Source organism: Salmo salar, chromosome ssa21, assembly GCF_905237065.1.
Source record: "Salmo salar chromosome ssa21, Ssal_v3.1, whole genome shotgun sequence".
NCBI classification, from domain to species: Eukaryota; Metazoa; Chordata; class Actinopteri; order Salmoniformes; family Salmonidae; genus Salmo; species Salmo salar.
In genome coordinates, this window is record NC_059462.1 from 49,654,026 (window position 1) to 49,681,114 (window position 27,089).

The 27,089-nt window shown below is 42.8% G+C and overlaps 1 protein-coding gene across 3 annotated transcripts in view; it reads left to right on the forward strand.

Annotated features, from left to right (window-relative positions):
- The window catches only part of LOC106582452 (FERM, ARHGEF and pleckstrin domain-containing protein 1), a 160,735-nt gene that overhangs the window by 89,470 nt on the left and 44,176 nt on the right, over positions 1 to 27,089 (forward strand). For 2 of the 3 annotated variants that reach the window (XM_014165575.2, XM_014165577.2), the window contains exons 6-13: positions 129 to 226; positions 676 to 790; positions 3,612 to 3,759; positions 4,064 to 4,159; positions 4,289 to 4,455; positions 4,670 to 4,738; positions 5,269 to 5,347; positions 5,613 to 5,823. In XM_014165575.2, coding sequence (XP_014021050.1) covers positions 129 to 226; positions 676 to 790; positions 3,612 to 3,759; positions 4,064 to 4,159; positions 4,289 to 4,455; positions 4,670 to 4,738; positions 5,269 to 5,347; positions 5,613 to 5,823 — 983 coding nt within the window. The remainder of the gene's footprint in view (positions 1 to 128; positions 227 to 675; positions 791 to 3,611; positions 3,760 to 4,063; positions 4,160 to 4,288; positions 4,456 to 4,669; positions 4,739 to 5,268; positions 5,348 to 5,612; positions 5,824 to 27,089) is intronic. The other variant, XM_014165576.2, reaches the window with a different exon arrangement.

Here is a 27,089-nt window from a genome sequence, read left to right on the forward strand (position 1 = left end):
CTGACCTCCAAGTGGTTCCTTTGTTGTTCCTCCCGCCTGTGTTGTCACCTGACAGGTTTGGATGTTAACCACAGCCAGTCATCCTGTCGACTTTGTTCTAGCCTTTCTCTTTGTCCCGTCTTGTTCAGGTACCTCTTCGCCCTGCAGATCAAGCATGACCTTGCCTGTGGACGTCTGACATGCAATGACAGTAGCGCAGCCCTGCTGGTCTCCCATATTATCCAGTGTACGTCTCTCTGTTACTTTCCCTGTGGCTTCACACAGCCTGTAGGATCACAGAGCCAATAGACCATATACATTTGTAGGAAAACAGAACCTCCTTCAAGCTGTGTCAAACAGGATGTGGTGCAGCATCCCAAATTGAGAATCAGTGCATTGCCATGGATACCTTTTTCTTTTGTCTTCCTCTGAATTAATGAAATGTGGGAAGATACTGAGAGAGCTTTTTTAAAAGCCATCTGATCCTCAGCCTGGATTCTAATGCTAGAGGGAGCTGTCGAAAAGTAAAACCGAAGAGAGGGAAAAGGCATGGATGAGGATGAATCTATCCTAATCTATTCTGTTTAGAGATATATGCAAATAATCTGCGTTTTTATCAACCAGCAGTGGTGTAGATAATTTACACACTGCACACAATGTAATGCAATGTCCTAACTTTATCCCTTTGTTCTCCAGCTGAGATTGGGGACTTTGAGGAGAGCCAGAGTCGGCAGCACCTCCTCAACAACAGCTACATTCCTGACCAGATGGCTTTGATGGACAAGATCATGGAGTTTCACTCGAAGAATGGGTGAGAAGCTCCTCTATAACTGATGTGTCAGCTCTGGAAGCAGAGCTGTCAGGCATTATTCTGGTGGCCTCTGAACAGGACAAGGTAGATAAAGACCTCATACGTACACGTCCCAAGGGAATGTTTTCTACCCACGTAACAAAGTCAGGAAACTCCCCACTGACCTAACAGTGGTCTTTGTTTCAGTGTGTTAACTGACATGGTTTTCTTTATCATGTTAAGACTCGGCAAAGGCCCCTGGGCTGGTTGAGTGGTTAGGGCCTGGAGGTGAACGTGTCAATGTCTGCTTTATCAGAAACACTACATGGGTCCCCGGAAAGGTCTGGGATCTACCTGGACCACAGCCTAATGAGCAACACACCTGGTTTCAGCAGGGAAATGGCTTTTCTTTGTTAAACCCTTGTCACTGAACAGGTTGGCACAAGGGATATGGCAGCTTGGACTCATTCTTCTTCTCCCAGTATTTCTTTCTAATATCTGTTTCCTAATTAGCTAGTTTTGCTCTCCTTGGAGAACATATCCCACAATCCCCTTAGTGTCCTCCTTATTGATGCAGCAGGTCAGGATCACATGGCCAACCCTTCCCTCACCCACAGTCCTCCACACTACACTGGTGTCACCCCCAGTCCTCCACACTACACTGGTGTCACCCCCAGTCCTCCACAGTACACTGGTGTCACCCCCAGTCCTCCACAGTACACTGGTGTCACCCCCAGTCCTCCACACTACACTGGTGTCACCCCCAGTCCTCCACACTACACTGGTGTCACCCCCAGTCCTCCACAGTACACTGGTGTCACCCCCAGTCCTCCACACTACACTGGTGTCACCCCCAGTCCTCCACACTACACTGTTGTCACTCCCAGTCCTCCACACTACACTGGTGTCACTCCCAGTCCTCCACACTAGACTGTTGTCACCCCCAGTCCTCCACACTAGACTGGTGTCACCCCCAGTCCTCCACACTAGACTGTTGTCACTCCCAGTCCTCCACACTACACTGGTGTCACTCCCAGTCCTCCACACTACACTGTTGTCACCCCCAGTCCTCCACACTAGACTGGTGTCACTCCCAGTCCTCCACACTAGACTGTTGTCACCCCCAGTCCTCCACACTAGACTGGTGTCACTCCCAGTCCTCCACACTACACTGGTGTCACTCCCAGTCCTCCACACTAGACGGTTGTCACCCCCAGTCCTCCACACTAGACTGGTGTCACCCCCAGTCCTCCACACTAGACTGGTGTCACTCCCAGTCCTCCACACTACACTGGTGTCACTCCCAGTCCTCCACACTAGACTGTTGTCACCCCCAGTCCTCCACACTAGACTGTTGTCACCCCCAGTCCTCCACACTAGACTAGTGTCACTCCCAGTCCTCCACACTACACTGGTGTCACTCCCAGTCCTCCACACTAGACTGTTGTCACCCCCAGTCCTCCACACTAGACTGATGTCACCCCCAGTCCTCCACACTACAGTGGTGTCACTCCCAGTCCTCCACACTACACTGGTGTCACTCCCAGTCCTCCACACTAGACTGTTGTCACCCCCAGTCCTCCACACTAGACTGGTGTCACCCCCAGTCCTCCACACTACACTGGTGTCACCCCCAGTCCTCCACACTACACTGGTGTCACTCCCAGTCCTCCACACTACACTGGTGTCACTCCCAGTCCTCCACACTAGACTGTTGTCACCCCCAGTCCTCCACACTAGACTGGTGTCACCCCCAGTCCTCCACACTAGACTGGTGTCACTCCCAGTCCTCCACACTACACTGGTGTCACTCCCAGTCCTCCACACTAGACTGTTGTCACCCCCAGTCCTCCACACTAGACTGTTGTCACCCCCAGTCCTCCACACTAGACTGGTGTCACTCCCAGTCCTCCACACTACACTGGTGTCACTCCCAGTCCTCCACACTAGACTGTTGTCACCCCCAGTCCTCCACACTAGACTGGTGTCACCCCCAGTCCTCCACACTACAGTGGTGTCACTCCCAGTCCTCCACACTACACTGGTGTCACTCCCAGTCCTCCACACTAGACTGTTGTCACCCCCAGTCCTCCACACTAGACTGGTGTCACCCCCAGTCCTCCACACTACACTGGTGTCACCCCCAGTCCTCCACACTACATTGGTGTCACTCCCAGTCCTCCACACTACACTGGTGTCACCCCCAGTCCTCCACACTACACTGGTGTCACAGCAGAGATGGGCGCTCACCAAGCAGCTGACAAGATGAAAGGAGCTCTGTTAGATTTGACTGCCCTCCCTGACTTGTCCTTTTTCTGTATTTTTAGCTGATAACAGTAACCACAGTTTTCCTGGCAGGGAGCCATGCTCAGAGTTACATCTAGAATGACCTACAGCCCACAGGAAACAGGACAACTTTTTCACAGATAAGAATTAGGGGAGTTACTATGCAGCTTCGTTTCTACCCAGACCTCGGTGGTGTCAGCTGACTACGGGAACAGATTGACTTGTGGCTTGGTCTCTCACCTTAATTGCAGTATTTGAGTGGAAGATATTATACAAATTTAAAGTAACATTTTTGGTTAAGAGCAGTCATGTTCAGAAGCCCAAAATGGAAGTCAAATGTAACTGTTTGTGGACCCCTAGAATTCTGACGCAACCAACCTCAACTCCACCTTGCCGTGATTGTGAAACTTATGAGAGACTTGTATCAGACTGTGTCCCAAAACCCTATTCCCTATTTAGTGCCAAGGGGCCTGGTCTAAAACAGTACACTAAATAGAGAATAGGGAGCCATTTGGAACGGTATCCTTGACCCAGACTGCTCTCTGTGTGCTTGTAGGGGTCAGACGCCAGCAGAGTCAGACTACCAGCTGCTGGAGGTGGCACGCAGGTTGGAGCTGTATGGGGTTAGACCACACCCTGCCAAGGACCGCGAGGGCAGCAAGCTGAGCCTGGCCGTGGCACACACTGGTGTCCTGGTCTTTCAGGTACTACTTTACAGGTCAACACCGAGGAGAGCTGGACGGAGCAGGAGCCTTTGTAGACCGCTGTTTTTCATTAGAAACCTACAGGATGTTTGATTATATGTTTGATATGGGTGACATTTTGATGACAGGCTTTTGACATGTGACAGTTTCTCTGTTCACAGATCTGTTGGGATGAAGAGCTAGCCAGTTCTATTAGAGGAATGTGGAGCTGATGTTTGATGACAGGATTAGATGAACAGGCAGATTTATATTGCGTGTCACACTTCATGTTAAACCTCTGTGTGTACTTTTTCATCCGCTGCAGGGACACACCAAGATCAATGCCTTCAACTGGTCCAAAGTGCGCAAATTAAGCTTCAAGAGAAAGCGATTTCTCATCAAGCTCAGACCAGACCTGAACGTATGTCATATGGCCATAGCCCTTAGCATGATCCACGATTCATATCCATGTAAATATCACCAATGCCTTAAGCCTTCAACCCTAAGTTTCCATTGATGTGTGTTACATTTATATGAGTCCCCTCTGCAGCAGAGCTCATACCAGGACACTCTGGAGTTCCTGATGAGTAGCAGGGACTGCTGTAAAGTCTTCTGGAAGATCTGTGTGGAATACCATGCCTTCTTCCGCCTCTTCGAGGAGCCCAAAGCAAGGCCCAAGCCTGTCCTCTTCACCCGAGGCTCCTCCTTCAGATTCAGGTAGACCAGCTGGCCCCTCGAAGGCACCTGGGGCCACACAATAATAAACCATCTCTGTCTCTCAGGACACAGGAAATAGCAGGTTTGATGAAAAACCAGTCAGTGCCTCAGTTTGAATATAATTTCCTATCTGTCACCTGGACAGAACTTCTCCAGCTCTACTCTAAGTTTACTGACCTCAGTCATCTCCGTTGCTACTTCTCTCTCTCCACAGCGGTCGGACACAGAAGCAGGTGATTGATTATGTGAAGGACTCTGAGTTTAAGAAGATCCCGTTTGAAAGGTAAAAACTTAATGGTGGTATTTTCTTTTTAGACTTACAGTACCAGTCAAAAGTTTGGACACACCTAATCATTCAAGGGTTTTTCTTTATTTTTTACTGATTTCTACATTGTAGAATAGTAGTGAAGACATCAAAACTATGAAATAACACATATGGAATCATGTAGTAACCAACAAAGTGTTAAACAAATGTAAATATATTTTAGATTCTTCAAAGCAGCCACCCTTTGCCTTGATGACAGCTTTGCACACTCTTGGTATTCTCTCAACCAGTTTCATGAGGTAGTCACCTGGAATTTATTTTGTTTAACACTTTTTGGGGCTACTACATGATTCCATATGTGTTATTTCATAGTTTTTATTTTTTCACTATTATTTTACAAACGTTAGAAAATATATATATATTTTTTAAATAGACAAACCCTGCAATAAGTAGGTGTGTCCAAACTTTTGACTGGTACTGTACAAAGAGAGAGACTGTGTGAGGGTTGCCAGGTGTATAACATATCCACTTTCTGTCATCCTCTTCAGGAAACACAGTAGGGTCCAGCACAGCAGAAGCCGTCCATCTCCGCTGTCTTCTCCTCACGCCCCGAAAGTGCCAAAAGAAGTCAGTGGCTCCTTCAGTGCTCCCACACACACAGTCCATTAGAGGCTAGCGTGCTGAACGCCACTTTGTGGAACTGTCACTCTCGATCTGATAGACCACCCAGCATGTCTTCATCTACAAACACTATGAATATGAAATATACTGCTTAGAATATACAGTTAATAATTGAGTAGACGGAATAACTAATTCATACCACACAATAACTCAATTTCCTTGTTTAACTGTTAAATATAACCTTCAGCTCTCTGTTCTCTGTACTCCACAGAGTGTGAGCGGTGCTCCAGGAGACAGAGCGGAGGTGGACTCTCCGCCCCACTGTCACTGGAAGGAGTCTGTGAACGCGGAGGACCCGTCAGCCCTGCGGATCAAAGGCAGCCCTTCCATCCAGAGGAACGTGGGACACAGCGAGGACAGGCCAGGCCCCGGGGCAGAACCAGGCCCAGCCAGGCAGCCCCACCCAGACCATCTGAACACAGGTCCAGCCTCCCAGGGTGCTAAGGGCAGCAGCTCCTCCATCCCCTACATCGACTGCAGTGATATAGATAGTGAATACGACGTGGCGAAGGGCCGGGTTACCAAGTCTCACCCTACTGACAGCTATGGGGAGGAGGCTGCGAGCCCCCACCGTGGCAGTATAAACGAGCGGGAATTGGCTCTGGGTAGGATGAGGTACAGAGAGTCCCCTTCCTCCCCTAAACCCCCCCTCAATATGAGCTGTGAGTTAGATGAGTCGTCCAACCTGTCGTTCTTCGGCAGTGGTCCGCCCCGTGGCCCTCTCCATAGCACTATGATGGAGGAGTTGGGGGGTGTTGGAATTGGGGACCAGCGTAGCAGCAGCCCCCTGACGGTCCGCCAGTTAGGCTCTAAGAGCACCACCTCCAGCCCCGTCACCTTCCACCGGACCGGCTCACTCAGCCACGCTGAGCAAAACGGGCACGGCTCCAGGCCCCCACGCTGGGACGACCAGGGTCACAGGGGGTTTAACACCCAAAGAGGCAATGGGGGGCCCCAAGACCAAGGTCAGGCCCCATCCCACTATGGCAGCTATTCGCCCATCATGGCACGCTCGCCACACTTACAAAAGCTCCACAACATGCGTAACCGTTCCGACACAGACCCCTTCGTCCTGAGCCGGCAGCAGGCCACCTCCACACCCTCCCACGAGCCCCGGCCTGTCACCTCCCGTATGGCTGCTCTGGAGTGCCGTGTGAAGGCCAATGGCTTGTCTGCCCCCGGCCAGCCCAAGCCCAGCGCCTTACAGAAGCTGTACAGCCAAGGTGGCGTAGACCACGTAGGGGCTGTTCAGATGATTGACGGCTCCACCAGCACAGAGTCCAGTGACTCGGAGACCGAGAACACCACGGGCAGCTCCAGCAGCCACCCGCTGACTTATGGTAACCCCTTGGCCGTGGGGTTCAACTACCCCTCCCCCATGCCCAGGAACAAGTACTCCTTTGGGAGCCTCCAGCTGGATGAGGAGATGGAGGAGGATGGCTGCCTTAACTTTAGTGACGAGGACGGGGCACAGGTGTTCAGCTGTTAGGCTAGCCCAGAGGAAGGAAGTCCAGAGACCTGCTCCATAGGCAGGGTGGCATTGGCTCTGAGAGGACAGGGGATGCAATTGCTCTGGTGGTTAGTATGGGAGATGGTGATAGCTATGCCAGTCTGTGTGAAGGGACAGATGTTACTCAGAAAGGGTCAATTCGGGGCACTACTAACTCCTCTGTCTCTGTGCTGCCAACATGGCACTAACTGAGTATACAGTATAGTCTGCTCAGCCATGAGCCAGCCTAACACTCTGTTTCCCATTGGGTTGCTCTGCCCTTTAACTGAGAGATAGAGAGAGAGAGAGAGAGAGAGGGATGAAGGCTCTCTGCCCTGTTCTCTTCTACCCTCAGGTGGTTAAACTTTCCTGTCTGTTTTGACTGTATGGGCGTCTATATACACACACCAGGTGGTTCTCAGTTAGAGACATCATCGTTTTCTAGTGCCAAGTCTTTTGAAAGACCACTGAACAGCAGTGTGAATCAATCCAGTGGAAACCCCCTGATGCCCTGTATCTAGCTGAACTTTTGGGATGAAGTCGAGGGAATATTGTTTCTGGAGATGCAGATATACACTACCAGTCAGAAGTTTGGACACACCTAATCATTCCATTTAAAAAATTAAAAAATAACAACTTTTTTTCTACATTGTAAAATAATAGTGAAGACGTCAAACTATGAAATAACACATGGAATCATGTAGTAACTCAAAAAGTGTTAAACAAATCCAAATATATTTGGTTTGAGATTCTTCAAAGCAGCCACCCTTTCCCTTGATGACAGCTTTGCACACTATTGGCATTTTCTCAACCAGCTTCATGAGGTAGTCATCTGGAATGCTTTTCCAACCGTCTTGAAGGAGTTCCTACATATGCTGAACACTTGTTGGCTGCTTTTCCTTCACTCTGCGGTCCAACTCATCCCAAACCATCTCAATTGGGTTAAAGTCAGGTGATTGTGGAGGCCAGGTCATCTGATGCAGCACTCCATCACTCTCCTTCTTGGTCAAATAGTCCTTACACATCCTGGAGGTGTGTTGGGTCATTGTCCTGTTCAAAAACAAATGATAGTCCCACTAAGCACAAACCAGATGGGATGGCGTATTGCTGCAGAATGCTGTGGTAGCCATGCTGGTTAAGTGTGCCTTGAATTCTAAATAAATCACTGACAGTGTCACCAGCAAATCACCCCCACACCATCACACCTCCTCCTCCATCCTTCACAGTAGGAACATTTGGAGATCATCCGTTCACCTACTCTGCATCTCACAAAGACACGGCGGTTGGAAGCAAAAATCTCACATTTGGACTCATCAGAACAAAGGACAGATTTCCACCGGTCTAATGTCCATTGCTCGTGTTTCTTGGCCCAAGCAAGTCTCTTCTTCTTATTGGTGTTCTTTAGTAGTGGTTTCTTTTAAGCAATTCAACCATGAAGGCCTTATTCATGTAGTCTCCTCCAAACAGTTGATGTTGAGATGTGTCTGTTACTTGAACTCTGTGAAGCATTTATTTGGACTCTGGGTCTTCCTTTCCTGTAGCGGTCCTCATGAGAGCAAGTTTCATCATAGCGCTTGATGGTTTAAGACGGCACTGAAACTTTCATTCTTGAAATGTTGCGCATTGACTGACGTTGATGTCTTAAAGTAATGATGGTCTGTCATTTCTCTTTGCTTATTTGAGCTGTTCTTGCCATAATATGGACTTGGTATTTTACCAAATAGTACTATCTTCTGTATACCCCCTACCTTGTCACAACACTACTGATTGGCTCAAACGCATTAAGAAGGAAAGAAATTCCACAAATTAACTTTCAACAAGGCACACCTGTTAATTGAAATGCAATCCAGGTGACTACCTCATGAAGCTGGTTGAGAGAATGCCAAGAGTGTGCAAAGCTGTCATCAAGGCAAAGGGTGGCTACTTTGAAGAATCTCAAATATAAAATATATTTTGATTTGTTTAACACTTTTTTGGTTACTACATGATTCCATATGTGTTATTTCATAGTTTTGATGTCTTCACTATTATTCTACAATGTAGAAAATTGTACAAATAAAGAAAAACCCTTGAATGAGTTGGTGTGTCCAAACTTTTGACTGCTACTGTACGTTGTTCTGCGAGCGGACTGGACTTGTACACTCAACGTGGACTCTACAATGATGCATTGTGTTGTTTATTGATTGTTTATTGATTGTTGGAGAGTTCCAATGCTCTGTCAAATGCCGTCATGTGTCTTCATCGTCACTGTATAACATGTCCATTCTGTCAGTGGACAGTATGTTGTTGTTTGGCTAGCATGTCGATGGGGCCGTTGGTCTACGTTTTATACACTACTGTATATGTGTTGCTTTTTTAATCGATATGATCATATTGTAGAATCTTGTGATTGGTTCATGCTAGTCAGATCTACTAATAGAAGAGACAGACAGGCTGTTTCCTGTGATTTTCTATGTTGCCTGGCATTGGATATGTGATTCATTGTTTATATTTAGCGAGTTGCTTAGGAGAACACAAGAGTATTGAGTATACATGTTGCTTGTGCTGTACTGTACATACGGTCGGTCTCGAATTAGTGTCCATAGTGAGAGGACTACAGTAGTGAGAGGACTACAGTAGTGAGAGGACTACAGTAGTGAGAAGACTACAGTAGTGAGAAGACTACAGTAGTAGTGAGAGGACTACAGTAGTGAGAAGACTACTGTAGTGAGAAGACTACAGTAGTGAGAGGACTACAGTAGTGAGAGATGTACAATAGGTCATGTCTTAGTTTGTTGGGTGCTGAGAAGGCTTTCTGTTCGTCTACAGCACGTCCCAACCTCAACTCCTGATTTGATGGTCAATGTTTACAGTAACATAAAGGTCTTCTGTACAAAGTGATCAACGGATTGAAATTTAACTAACTATTGTTGACTGGTGTTTTTAGACATCACAGAGCTACGCTCATTTTTTCATAGACATAGCTTGTTCTGGGCAACATTAGTTTAATGAAGAAACTTTATCTAAAAGACTGTTGTAGCAACTTGACATACCAGAACACACCCAGACCCAGTCAGTACTGTTGGACAGTACTGGTATAATATTGCTCTGATGACCACTGGTGGCATCTCTTCTTGTTCTTGTCTACCTAAACATCTCATTGTCTATTGTTCAACGAACTCCAGGGGTCTGCATATCTCACTAGTCTGTCCTTTTCTCCCCTTACAGAATTACTCTGCACTTTTGTGTTTCTTTTCTTTTCTTGCTGTCCCTGATTGTCTTTGCTTTGCTTCATTCTCCTCCTTGTCATTTTGTTTTGCTGTATATTATTTTGATTAAGGATTTATTGACCTTATATCACAATGTTTATTTAATTTTTTTAAATGTCCTTGTTCAATTGAAACACTGTTCTGTTCTGCCAGCATGCAGCGCTTATAGGGTTAAATCTCACCTTGTCTCTATTTCCCTGCTCTGGACGCATGTGAACCTGTTCCTGTACTGTCCTGATGTGTTACTGTTCTGCCACAGACTGTGTGAAGAGAAAACAAAAGGGTTTAACTGGGTCTCCTTCACTGCAGTGATCCCGTTAACTGGCAACAGAGGTTACAGAGGTCTAGAATAAAGGACTGGAGAGTTGAGAAATGACTTTGTTCAGGATGACAGGAACTAGGGAACATAAAGACAGGTTTCAGTATGTGCTGCATGGTGTGGGTCTGAAAGACGGTAGCGTCTCAAAGCTCCAAGTTTCTCAGCTCATGCATCGATGCTTTTAGCTGTATCCATGTGTATATATATATATATGTGTATATATATATATATATATATACATACAGTGCATTCGGAAAGTATTCAGACCCCATCACTTTTTCCACATTTTGTTACGTTACAGCCTTATTCAAAAATGAATGAAATAGTTTTTCTCCCTCATTAATCTACACACAATACCCCATAATGACATCACAATACCCCATAATGACATCACAATACCCCATAATGACAAAGTAAAAACTGTTTAAAAAAAAAAATGTATTCACATAAGTTGTCAGACCCTTTACGCAGTACTTTGTTGAAGAACTTTGGGCAGCGATTACAGCATCAAGTCTTCTCAGGTATTTTATTTTGAACCTTTATTTAACTAGGCAAGTCTGTAATCAGCCTGTGTGTAGCTGGTGTAGAGAGTCAGGCGCAGGACAGCAGATATGAGTAATCAACGTATTTACTCAAGTATTCACAAATACAACACAATATACCGAGCCCACAATAACGGACCGTATGCACGACAAACAATTACTCACAAACAAACATGGGGGAACAGAGGGTTAAATAATGAACAAGTAATTGGGGAATTGAAACCAGGTGTGTAAGACAAAGACAAAACAAATGGATCGGCGATGGCTAGTGACGTCGACCGAACAAGGAGAGGGACCGACTTCGGCGGAAGTCGTGACAAAGTCAGTTAAGAACAAATTCTTATTTACAATGACGGCCTAAGAACAGTGGGTTAACTGCCTTGTTCATGGGCAGAACAACAGATGTTTACCTTGTCAGCTCGGGGATTCGATCAAGTAACCTTTCGGTTACTGGGCTAACGCTCTAACCACTAGGCTACCTGCTGCCCCGAGTATGATGCTACAAGCTTGGTATATTAGTATTAGGGGATTTCTCACGTTCTTCTCTGCAGAACCTCTCAAGCTCTGTCAGGTTGGATGGGGAGCGTCGCTGCACAGCTATTTTCAGGCCTCTCCAGAGATGTTTGATTGGGTTCAAGTCCGGTCTCTGGCTGGGCCACTCAAGGACATTCAGAGACTTGTCCCGAAGCCACTCCTGCATTGTCTTGGCTGTGTGCTTAGGGTTGTTGTCCTGTTGGAAAGTGAACCTTCACCCCAGTCTGAGGTCCTGAGCGCTCTGGAGCAGGTTTTCATCAATGATCTATCTGTACTTTGCTCCGTTCATCTTTCCCTCGATCCTGACTAGTCTCCCAGTCCCTACCGCTGAAAAACATCCCCACAGCATGATGCTGCCACCACCTTGGTCTGAGTCTTTTAGGTGCCTTTTGGCAAACTCCAAGCGGACTGTCACGTGCCTTTTACTGAGGAGTGGCTTCCGTCTTGCCACTCTACCATAAAGGCCTGCTTAGTGGAGTGCTGCAGAGATGGTTGTCCTGGACGTTTTTCTCATCTCCATCTTGGTCTCCTCCCTGAGCAAGACCCTTCTCAGTTTGGCCGGGTGGCCAGCTCTAGGAAGAGTCTTGGTGGTTCCAAACATATTCCATTTAAGAATGATGGAGGCCACTGTGTTCTTGGGGGCCTTCAATGTTGCAGACATTTTTTGGTACCCTTCCCCAGATCTGTGCCTCAACACAATCCTGTCTCAGAGCTCTACAGACAATTCCTTCGACATCATGGTTTGGTTTTTGCTCTGACATGTACTGTCAACTGTGGGACCTTATATAGACAGGTGTGTGCCCTTCCAAATCATGTCCAATCAATTTAATTTATCACAAGTGGACTCCAATCAAGTTGTAGAAACATCTCAAGGATGATCAATGGAAACAGGATGGACCTGAGCTCAATTTTGAGTCTCATAGCAAAGGGTCTGAATACTTATGTAAATAAGGTTTTCTGGCTTTATTTTGTAGAAATTTGCAAACATTTCTAAAAACCTGTTTTCACTTTGTCATCATGGGATATTGTGTGTAGATTAATGAGATGTTTTATTTATTTAATCAATTTTAGAGTAAGGCTGTAACGAAACAAAGTGTGGAAAAGGGAAGGGGTCTGAATACTTTGCCGAATGCACCGTATAGTATTTATTATCTATTGTGTCATTTTATGATATTGTTTTTTTATTAATTAACTTCGTCCTAAATTAATATAAACTGAAAATAATAACACAATTATTGAGTGTCACTCAATGTTGTTTTTAGTCAATGAATTGCGGCCTTCCAGGTAGGATCAGTATGAGGGTACTTAACTGTTGGTTACTGGATCACTGGAGGAAAAGAGGACCTTGTCAGACATTCCAAGCACTGTCTTATGGCTCTGTGATGTTGGGCTGTTGTACACAACTGATATTTGTGGATTTGTATTGAATGCTAAATAATTGACTAAACCTAATTTTTTGAAACCTTTATTTAACTAGGCAAGTCAGTTAAGAACAAATTCTTATTTACAATGACGGCCTAGGAATAGTGGGTTAACTGCCTTGTTCAGGGGCAGAACAACAGATTTATACCTTGTCAGTTCGGGGATTCGATTTAGTAAGCTTTCGGTTACTGGCCCAGTGCTCTAACCACTAGGCAACCGGCCACTCTTACACTGAGTATACCAAACATTAGGAACACCGTCCTCATATTGAGTTGGACCCACCACCCAGTTGCCCTCAGAATAGACCTAATTCGTCGGGACATGTACTCTACAAGGTGTCAAAAGTATTCCACAGGGATGCTGGTCCATGTTGACTCCAATGTTTCCCGCAGTTGTGTTAAATTGGCCGGATGTCCTTTGGGTGGTGGACCGTTCTTGATACACACAGGAAACTGATGAGTGTGAAAAACACAACAGCGTTGCAGTTCATGTAAAAAAACGGTGCGCCTTGCACCTACTACCATACCCTGTTCAAAGGCAGTTAAATGTTTTGTCTTGTCCATTCACCCTCTGAAAGGAACGCATACACAATTCATGTCTCAATTGTCTCAAGGCTTAAAAATCCTGTCTCCTCCCCTTCAACTACATTGATTGAAAAGGATTTAATAAGTGGCATCAATAAGGGATCATAGCTTTCAACCTAGATTGACCTGGTCAGAGCAGGTGTCCTTAATGTTTTGTACGCTCAGTGTATCGTAATACACTGTGAGCTAGTCTTAAACTCATGTGTCTATAGGCCGGGCTTGTGTGAGTTAGTCTTCACTGCTGGTGTCACCATGTGGGCCGGGTTTGGTTCCATTGCATGTCCAAGAGGCTAACCCAGGGCTCAGGTGGTGCTGTTCATGCTTTCTGGCTGATGCACTATGTACTGTATGTACCCTCACCTCACTCTCTCACTGCTACCTACTTTAACATTTCACCCGTTCAGACAACACTCACAACAAGACTGTAGCAGGCAGACATCACTCACAGCAGACAAGACTGTAGCAGGCAGACATCACTCACAGCAGACAAGACTGTAGCAGGCAGACATCACTCACAGCAGACAAGACTGTAGCAGGCAGACATCACTCACAGCAGACAAGACTGTAGCAGGCAGGCATCACTCACAGCAGACAAGACTGTAGCAGGCAGACATCACTCACAGCAGACAAGACTGTAGCAGGCAGACATCACTCACAGCAGACAAGACTGTAGCAGGCAGACATCACTCACAGCAGACAAGACTGTAGCAGGCAGACATCACTCACAGCAGACAAGACTGTAGCAGGCAGACATCACTCACAGCAGACAAGACTGTAGCAGGCAGACATCACTCACAGCAGACAAGACTGTAGCAGGCAGACATCACTCACAGCAGACAAGACTGTAGCAGGCAGACATCACTCACAGCAGACAAGACTGTAGCAGGCAGACATCACTCACAGCAGACAAGACTGTAGCAGGCAGACATCACTCACAGCAGACAAGACTGTAGCAGGCAGACATCACTCACAGCAGACAAGACTGTAGCAGGCAGACATCACTCACAGCAGACAAGACTGTAGCAGGCAGACATCACTCACAGCAGACAAGACTGTAGCAGGCAGACATCACTCACAGTGATAATGTAATAATGAAGTAATAACAGTAGTAATACGGTCTTAATGAAGTAATAACAGTAGTAATAATGAAGTAATAACAGTAATAATGCTGTCTTAATAAAGTAATAATGAAGTAATAACAGTAGTAATAATGAAGCAATAACAGTAGTAATAATGCCTTAAAGAAGTAATAACAGTAGTACTAATGCAATTAGGTAATAATGAAGTAATAACAGTAGTAATAATGCAATGAGGTAATAATGAAGTAATAACAGTAGTAATACTGTAATAAAGTAATAATGAAGTAATAACAGTAGTAATAATGCCTTAAAGAAGTAATAACAGTAGTAGTAATGCAATGAGGTAATAATGACGTAATAACAGTAGTAATACTGTAATAAAGTAATAATGAAGTAATAACAGTAGTAATATTGTTTTAATAAAGTAATAATGAAGTAAGAAACAGCAGTAAAACAGTATAAAGACATTATTCTGGGTCACATTAGCACTTTGTGCATTGTGACACTTACTGTTATCCAGGTCCCAGAATTCAACAACTTTACTTGCTGCTCTTTCACATTTTCTCTCTCTCACTCACTCACTCACTCACTCACTCACTGACTTCCATGGAGACTGTTGAATACTACAGTCTCCATCCATAACACGTTGAATACTACAGTCTCCATCCATAACACGTTAATACTACAGTCTCCATCCATAACACGTTGGATACTACAGTCTCCATCCATAACACGTTGAATACTACAGTCTCCATCTATAACACGTTGAATACTACAGTCTCCATCTATAACACGTTGGATACTACAGTCTCCATCCATAACACGTTGGATACTACAGTCTCCATCCATAACACGTTGAATACTACAGTCTCCATCTATAACACGTTGAATACTACAGTCTCCATCTATAACACGTTGGATACTACAGTCTCCATCCATAACACGTTGGATACTACAGTCTCCATCTATAACACGTTAATACTACAGTCTCCATCTATAACACGTTAATACTACAGTCTCCATCCATAACACGTTGATACTACAGTCTCCATCTATAACACGTTAATACTACAGTCTCCATCTATAACACGTTGAATACTACAGTCTCCATCCATAACACGTTGAATACTACAGTCTCCATGCATAACACGTTGAATACTACAGTCTCCATGCATAACACGTTGAATACTACAGTCTCCATCCATAACACGTTGGATACTCCAGTCTCCATCCATAACACGTTGAATACTACAGTCTCCATCCATAACACGTTGAATACTACAGTCTCCATCCATAACACGTTGGATACTACAGTCTCCATCCATAACACGTTGAATACTACAGTCTCCATCTATAACACGTTGAATACTACAGTCTCGATCCATAACACGTTGGATACTACAGTCTCCATCTAACACGTTGAATACTACAGTCTCCATCCATAACACGTTAATACTACAGTCTCCATCTATAACACGCTAATACTACAGTCTCCATCTATAACACGTTGAATACTACAGTCTCCATCCATAACACGTTGAATACTACAGTCTCCATCCATAACACGTTGAATACTACAGTCTCCATCCATAACACGTTGAATACTACAGTCTCCATCCATAACACGTTAATACTACAGTCTCCATCTATAACACGTTGGATACTACAGTCTCCATCCATAACACGTTAATACTACAGTCTCCATCCATAACACGTTGAATACTACAGTCTCCATCCATAACACGTTAATACTACAGTCTCCATCCATAACACGTTGAATACTACAGTCTCCATCTATAACACGTTGAATACTACAGTCTCCATCCCTAACACGTTAATACTACAGTCTCCATCCATAACACGTTGAATACTACAGTCTCCATCCATAACACGTTAATACTACAGTCTCCATCTATAACACGTTGAATACTACAGTCTCCATGCATAACACGTTGAATACTACAGTCTCCATGCATAACACGTTGAATACTACAGTCTCCATCCATAACACGTTGGATACTCCAGTCTCCATCCATAACACGTTGAATACTACAGTCTCCATCCATAACACGTTGAATACTACAGTCTCCATCCATAACACGTTGAATACTACAGTCTCCATCTATAACACGTTGAATACTACAGTCTCGATCCATAACACGTTGGATACTACAGTCTCCATCTAACACGTTGAATACTACAGTCTCCATCCATAACACGTTAATACTACAGTCTCCATCCATAACACGTTGAATACTACAGTCTCCATCTATATCACGTTAATACTACAGTCTCCATCTATAACACGTTAATACTACAGTCTCCATCCATAACACGTTGGATACTACAGTCTCCATCCATAACATGTTAATACTACAGTCTCCATCCATAACACGTTGGATACTACAGTCTCCATCTATAACACGTTGAATACTACAGTCTCCATCTATAACACGTTGAATACTACAGTCTCCATCCATAACACGTTAATACTACAGTCTCCATCCATAACACGTTGAATACTACAGTCTCCATCTATAACACGTTAATACTACAGTCTCCATCTATAACACGTTAATACTACAGTCTCCATCTATAACACGTTAATACTACAGTCTCCATCCATAACACGTTGATACTACAGTCTCCATCTATAACACGTTAATACTACAGTCTCCATCTATAACACGTTGAATACTACAGTCTCCATCCATAACACGTTGAATACTACAGTCTCCATCCATAACACATTAATACTACAGTCTCCAACTATAACACGTTGGATACTACAGTCTCCATCCATAACACGTTGGATACTACAGTCTCCACCCATAACACGTTGGATACTACAGTCTCCATCCATAACACGTTAATACTACAGTCTCCATCCATAACACGTTGATACTACAGTCTCCATCCATAACACGTTGGATACTACAGTGTCCATCCATAACACGTTAATACTACAGTCTCCATCCATAACACGTTGAATACTACAGTCTCCATCCATAACACGTTGAATACTACAGTCTCCATCCATAACACGTTGAATAGTACAGTCTCCATCCATAACACGTTGAATACTACAGTCTCCATCCATAACACGTTGAATACTACAGTCTCCATCCATAACACGTTGAATACTACAGTCTCCATCCATAACACGTTAATACTACAGTCTCCATCTATAACACGTTGGATACTACAGTCTCCATCTATAACACGTTGAATACTACAGTCTCCATCCATAACACGTTGGATACTACAGTCTCCATCCATAACACGTTGAATACTACAGTCTCCATCTATAACACGTTGAATAATACAGTCTCCATCCATAACACGTTGGATACTACAGTCTCCATCTATAACACGTTGAATACTACAGTCTCCATGCATAACACGTTAATACTACAGTCTCCATCCATAACACGTTGAATACTACAGTCTCCATCCATAACACGTTGGATACTACAGTCTCCATCCATAACACGTTAATACTACAGTCTCCATCCATAACACGTTGGATACTACAGTCTCCATCTATAACACGTTAATACTACAGTCTCCATCCATAACACGTTGGATACTACAGTCTCCATCTATAACACGTTGGATACTACAGTCTCCATCTATAACACGTTAATACTACAGTCTCCATCCATAACACGTTAATACTACAGTCTCCATCCATAACACGTTGGATACTACAGTCTCCATCTATAACACGTTGGATACTACAGTCTCCATCTATAACACGTTGAATACTACAGTCTCCATCCATAACACATTGGATACTACAGTCTCCATCTATAACACGTTGAATACTACAGTCTCCATGCATAACACGTTAATACTACAGTCTCCATCCATAACACGTTGGATACTACAGTCTCCATCCATAACACGTTGAATACTACAGTCTCCATCCATAACACATTAATACTACAGTCTCCATCTATAACACGTTAATACTACAGTCTCCATCTATAACACGTTAATACTACAGTCTCCATCCATAACACGTTGGATACTACAGTCTCCATCAATAACACGTTAATACTACAGTCTCCATCCATAACACGTTGGATACTACAGTCTCCATCTATAACACGTTGAATACTACAGTCTACATGCATAACACGTTAATACTACAGTCTCCATCTATAACACGTTGGATACTACAGTCTCCATCTATAACACGTTGAATACTACAGTCTCCATCCATACCACGTTAATACTACAGTCTCCATCTATAACACGTTGAATACTACAGTCTCCATCTATAACACGTTAATACTACAGTCTCCATCTATAACACGTTAATACTACAGTCTCCATCCATAACACGTTGGATACTACAGTCTCCATCCATAACACGTTGAATACTACAGTCTCCATCCATAACACGTTGAATACTACAGTCTCCATCCATAACACGTTGAATACTACAGTCTCCATCTATAACACGTTGAATACTACAGTCTCCATCTATAACACGTTGGATACTACAGTCTCCATCCATAACACGTTGAATACTACAGTCTCCATCCATAACACGTTAATACTACAGTCTCCATCTATAACACGTTGGATACTACAGTCTCCATCTATAACACGTTGAATACTACAGTCTCCATCCATAACACATTGGATACTACAGTCTCCATCTATAACACGTTGAATACTACAGTCTCCATCCATAACACGTTGGATACTACAGTCTCCATCTATAACACGTTGAATACTACAGTCTCCATGCATAACACGTTAATACTACAGTCTCCATCCATAACACGTTGAATACTACAGTCTCCATCCATAACACGTTGGATACTACAGTCTCCATCCATAACACGTTAATACTACAGTCTCCATCCATAACACGTTGGATACTACAGTCTCCATCTATAACACGTTAATACTACAGTCTCCAACTATAACACGTTGGATACTGCAGTCTCCATCCATAACACGTTGGATACTACAGTCTCCATCCATAACACGTTGGATACTACAGTCTCCATCCATAACACGTTAATACTACAGTCTCCATCCATAACACGTTGATACTACAGTCTCCATCCATAACACGTTGGATACTACAGTGTCCATCCATAACACGTTAATACTACAGTCTCCATCCATAACACGTTGAATACTACAGTCTCCATCCATAACACGTTGAATACTACAGTCTCCATCCATAACACGTTGAATACTACAGTCTCCATCCATAACACGTTGAATACTACAGTCTCCATCCATAACACGTTGAATACTACAGTCTCCATCCATAACACGTTGAATACTACAGTCTCCATCCATAACACGTTAATACTACAGTCTCCATCTATAACACGTTGGATACTACAGTCTCCATCTATAACACGTTGAATACTACAGTCTCCATCCATAACACGTTGGATACTACAGTCTCCATCCATAACACGTTGAATACTACAGTCTCCATCTATAACACGTTGAATAATACAGTCTCCATCCATAACACGTTGGATACTACAGTCTCCATCTATAACACGTTGAATACTACAGTCTCCATGCATAACACGTTAATACTACAGTCTCCATCCATAACACGTTGAATACTACAGTCTCCATCCATAACACGTTGGATACTACAGTCTCCATCCATAACACGTTAATACTACAGTCTCCATCCATAACACGTTGGATACTACAGTCTCCATCTATAACACGTTAATACTACAGTCTCCATCCATAACACGTTGGATACTACAGTCTCCATCTATAACACGTTGGATACTACAGTCTCCATCTATAACACGTTAATACTACAGTCTCCATCCATAACACGTTAATACTACAGTCTCCATCCATAACACGTTGGATACTACAGTCTCCATCTATAACACGTTGGATACTACAGTCTCCATCTATAACACGTTGAATACTACAGTCTCCATCCATAACACATTGGATACTACAGTCTCCATCTATAACACGTTGAATACTACAGTCTCCATGCATAACACGTTAATACTACAGTCTCCATCCATAACACGTTGAATACTACAGTCTCCATCCATAACACATTAATACTACAGTCTCCATCTATAACACGTTAATACTACAGTCTCCATCTATAACACGTTAATACTACAGTCTCCATCCATAACACGTTGGATACTACAGTCTCCATCCATAACACGTTAATACTACAGTCTCCATCCATAACACGTTGGATACTACAGTCTCCATCTATAACACGTTGAATACTACAGTCTCCATGCATAACACGTTAATACTACAGTCTCCATCTATAACACGTTGGATACTACAGTCTCCATCTATAACACGTTGAATACTACAGTCTCCATCCATACCACGTTAATACTACAGTCTCCATCTATAACACGTTGAATACTACAGTCTCCATCTATAACACGTTAATACTACAGTCTCCATCTATAACACGTTAATACTACAGTCTCCATCCATAACACGTTGGATACTACAGTCTCCATCCATAACACGTTGAATACTACAGTCTCCATCCATAACACGTTGAATACTACAGTCTCCATCCATAACACGTTGAATACTACAGTCTCCATCTATAACGCGTTGAATACTACAGTCTCCATCTATAACACGTTGGATACTACAGTCTCCATCCATAACACGTTGAATACTACAGTCTCCATCCATAACACGTTAATACTACAGTCTCCATCTATAACACGTTGGATACTACAGTCTCCATCTATAACTCGTTGAATACTACAAACTCCATCCATAACACATTGGATACTACAGAATCTCCATCCATAACACGTTGAATACTACAGTCTCCATCTATAACACGTTGAATACTACAGTCTCCATCCATAACACGTTGGATACTACAGTCTCCATCTATAACACGTTAATACTACAGTCTCCATCCATAACACGTCGGATACTACAGTCTCCATCTATAACACGTTGGATACTACAGTCTCCATCTATAACACGTTAATACTACAGTCTCCATCCATAACACGTTAATACTACAGTCTCCATCCATAACACGTTGGATACTACAGTCTCCATCTATGACATGTTGTATACTACAGTCTCCATCTATAACACGTTGAATACTACAGTCTCCATCCATAACACGTTGAATACTACAGTCTCCATCCATAACATGTTGGATACCACAGTCTCCATCCATAACACGTTAATACCACAGTCTCCATCTATAACACGTTGAATACTACGGTCTCCATCCATAACACGTTAATACTACTGTCTCCATCTATAACACGTTGGATACTACAGTCTCCATCTATAACACGTTAATACTACAGTCTCCATCTATAACACGTTAATACTACAGTCTCCATCTATAACACGTTAATACTACAGTCTCCATCCATAACACGTTGATACTACAGTCTCCATCTATAACACGTTAATACTACAGTCTCCATCTATAACACGTTGAATACTACAGTCTCCATCCATAACATGTTGAATACTACAGTCTCCATCCATAACACGTTAATACTACAGTCTCCATCTATAACACATTGGATACTACAGTCTCCATCCATAACACGTTAATACTACAGTCTCCATCCATAACACGTTGAATACTACAGTCTCCATCCATAACACGTTAATACTACAGTCTCCATCCATAACACGTTGGATACTAGTCTCCATCCATAACACGTTAATACTACAGTCTCCATCCATAACACGTTGGATACTACAGTCTCCATCCATAACACGTTGGATACTACAGTCTCCATCTATAACACGTTGAATACTACAGTCTCCATGCATAACACGTTGAATACTACAGTCTCCATCCATAACACGTTGGATACTACAGTCTCCATCCATAACACGTTGAATACTACAGTCTCCATCCATAACACGTTGAATACTCCAGTCTCCATCCATAACACGTTAATACTACAGTCTCCATCCATAACACGTTGAATACTACAGTCTCCATCTATAACACGTTGAATACTACAGTCTCCATCTATAACACGTTGGATACTACAGTCTCCATCCATAACACGTTGAATACTACAGTCTCCATCCATAACACGTTAATACTACAGTCTCCATCTATAACACATTGGATACTACAGTCTCCATCTATAACACGTTGAATACTACAGTCTCCATCCATAACACGTTGGATACTACAGTCTCCATCCATAACACGTTGAATACTACAGTCTCCATCTATAACACGTTGAATACTACAGTCTCTTTCCATAACACGTTGGATACTACAGTCTCCATCTATAACACGTTGAATACTACAGTCTCCATGCATAACACATTAATACTACAGTCTCCATCCATAACACGTTGGATACTACAGTCTCCATCTATAACACGTTGAATACTACAGTCTCCATCCATAACACGTTAATACTACAGTCTCCATCCATAACACGTTGAATACTACAGTCTCCATCTATAACACGTTAATACTACAGTCTCCATCTATAACACGTTAATACTACAGTCTCCATCCATAACACGTTGGATACTACAGTCTCCATCCATAACACATTAATACTACAGTCTCCATCCATAACACGTTGGATACTACAGTCTCCATCTATAACACGTTGAATACTACAGTCTCCATGCATAACACGTTAATACTACAGTCTCCATCTATAACACGTTGAATACTACAGTCTCCATCTATAACACGTTAATACTACAGTCTCCATCTATAACACGTTAATACTACAGTCTCCATCTATAACACGTTAATACTACAGTCTCCATCCATTACACGTTGATACTACAGTCTCCATCTATAACACGTTAATACTACAGTCTCCATCTATAACACTTTGAATACTACAGTCTCCGTCCATAACACGTTGAATACTACAGTCTCCATCCATAACACATTAATACTACAGTCTCCATCTATAACACGTTGGATACTACAGTCTCCATCCATAACACGTTGGATACTACAGTCTCCATCCATAACACGTTGGATACTACATTCTCCATCTATAACACGTTGGATACTACAGTCTCCATCTATAACACGTTGGATACTACAGTCTCCATCCATAACACGTTAATACTACAGTCTCCATCTATAACACGTTGATACTACAGTCTCCATCCATAACACGTTGGATACTAGTCTCCATCTACAACACGTTAATACTACAGTCTCCATCCATAACACGTTGAATACTACAGTCTCCATTCCTTAACACGTTGAATACTACAGTCTCCATCTATAACACGTTGAATACTACAGTCTCCATGCATAACACATTGAATACTACAGTCTCCATGCATAACACGTTGAATACTACAGTCTCCATCCATAACACGTTGGATACTACAGTCTCCATCCATAACACGTTGAATACTACAGTCTCCATCCATAACACGTTGAATACTACAGTCTCCATCCATAACACGTTGAATACTACAGTCTCCATCTATAACACGTTGAATACTACAGTCTCCATCTATAACACGTTGGATACTACAGTCTCCATCCATAACACGTTGAATACTACAGTCTCCATCCATAACACGTTAATTCTACAGTCGCCATCTATAACACGTTGGATACTACAGTCTCCATCTATAACACGTTGAATACTACAGTCTCCATCCATAACACGTTGGATACTACAGTCTCCATCCATAACACGTTGAATACTACAGTCTCCATCTATAACACGTTGAATACTACAGTCTCCATCCATAACACGTTGATTACTACAGTCTCCATCTATAACACGTTGAATACTACAGTCTCCATGCATAACACGTTAATACTACAGTCTCCATCCATAACACGTTGGATACTACAGTCTCCATCCATAACACATTAATACTACAGTCTCCATCTATAACACGTTAATACTACAGTCTCCATCTATAACACGTTGGATACTACAGTCTCTATCTATAACACGTTAATACTACAGTCTCCATCTATAACACGTTAATACTACAGTCTCCATCCATAACACGTTGGATACTACAGTCTCCATCCATAACACGTTAATACTACAGTCTCCATCCATAACACGTTGGATACTACAGTCTCCATCTATAACACGTTGAATACTACAGTCTCCATGCATAACACGTTAATACTACAGTCTCCATCTATAACACGTTGGATACTACGGTCTCCAACTATAACACGTTGAATACTACAGTCTCCATCCATAACACGTTAATACTACAGTCTCCATCTATAACACGTTGAATACTACAGTCTCCATCTATAACACGTTAATACTACAGTCTCCATCTATAACACGTTAATACTACAGTCTCCATCTATAACACGTTAATACTACAGTCTCCATCCATAACACGTTGATACTACAGTCTCCATCTATAACACGTTAATACTACAGTCTCCATCTATAACACTTTGAATACTACAGTCTCCGTCCATAACACGTTGAATACTACAGTCTCCATCCATAACACATTAATACTACAGTCTCCATCTATAACACGTTGGATACTACAGTCTCCATCCATAACACGTTGGATACTACAGTCTCCATCCATAACACGTTGGATACTACATTCTCCATCTATAACACGTTGGATACTACAGTCTCCATCTATAACACGTTGGATACTACAGTCTCCATCCATAACACGTTAATACTACAGTCTCCATCTATAACACGTTGATACTACAGTCTCCATCCATAACACGTTGGATACTAGTCTCCATCTACAACACGTTAATACTACAGTCTCCATCCATAACACGTTGAATACTACAGTCTCCATTCCTTAACACGTTGAATACTACAGTCTCCATCTATAACACGTTGAATACTACAGTCTCCATGCATAACACATTGAATACTACAGTCTCCATGCATAACACGTTGAATACTACAGTCTCCATCCATAACACGTTGGATACTACAGTCTCCATCCATAACACGTTGAATACTACAGTCTCCATCCATAACACGTTGAATACTACAGTCTCCATCCATAACACGTTGAATACTACAGTCTCCATCTATAACACGTTGAATACTACAGTCTCCATCTATAACACGTTGGATACTACAGTCTCCATCCATAACACGTTGAATACTACAGTCTCCATCCATAACACGTTAATTCTACAGTCGCCATCTATAACACGTTGGATACTACAGTCTCCATCTATAACACGTTGAATACTACAGTCTCCATCCATAACACGTTGGATACTACAGTCTCCATCCATAACACGTTGAATACTACAGTCTCCATCTATAACACGTTGAATACTACAGTCTCCATCCATAACACGTTGATTACTACAGTCTCCATCTATAACACGTTGAATACTACAGTCTCCATGCATAACACGTTAATACTACAGTCTCCATCCATAACACGTTGGATACTACAGTCTCCATCCATAACACATTAATACTACAGTCTCCATCTATAACACGTTAATACTACAGTCTCCATCTATAACACGTTGGATACTACAGTCTCCATCTATAACACGTTAATACTACAGTCTCCATCTATAACACGTTAATACTACAGTCTCCATCCATAACACGTTGGATACTACAGTCTCCATCCATAACACGTTAATACTACAGTCTCCATCCATAACACGTTGGATACTACAGTCTCCATCTATAACACGTTGAATACTACAGTCTCCATGCATAACACGTTAATACTACAGTCTCCATCTATAACACGTTGGATACTACGGTCTCCATCTATAACACGTTGAATACTACAGTCTCCATCCATAACACGTTAATACTACAGTCTCCATCTATAACACGTTGAATACTACAGTCTCCATCTATAACACGTTAATACTACAGTCTCCATCTATAACACGTTAATACTACAGTCTCCATCTATAACACGTTAATACTACAGTCTCCATCCATAACACGTTGATACTACAGTCTCCATCTATAACACGTTAATACTACAGTCTCCATCCATAACACGTTGAATACTACAGTCTCCATCCATAACACATTAATACTACAGTCTCCATCTATAACACGTTGGATACTACAGTCTCCATCCATAACACGTTGGATACTACAGTCTCCATCCATAACACGTTGGATACTACAGTCTCCTTCTATAACACGTTGGATACTACAGTCTCCATCTTTAACACGTTGGATACTACAGTCTCCATCCATAACACGTTAATACTACAGTCTCCATCCATAACACGTTGATACTACAGTCTCCATCCATAACACTTTGGATACTACAGTCTCCATCCATAACACGTTAATACTACAGTCTCCATCCATAACACGTTGGATACTAGTCTCCATCTATAACACGTTAATACTACAGTCTCCATCCATAACAAGTTGAATACTACAGTCTCCATCCATAACACGTTGAATACTGCAGTCTCCATCTATAACACGTTGAATACTACAGTCTCCATGCATA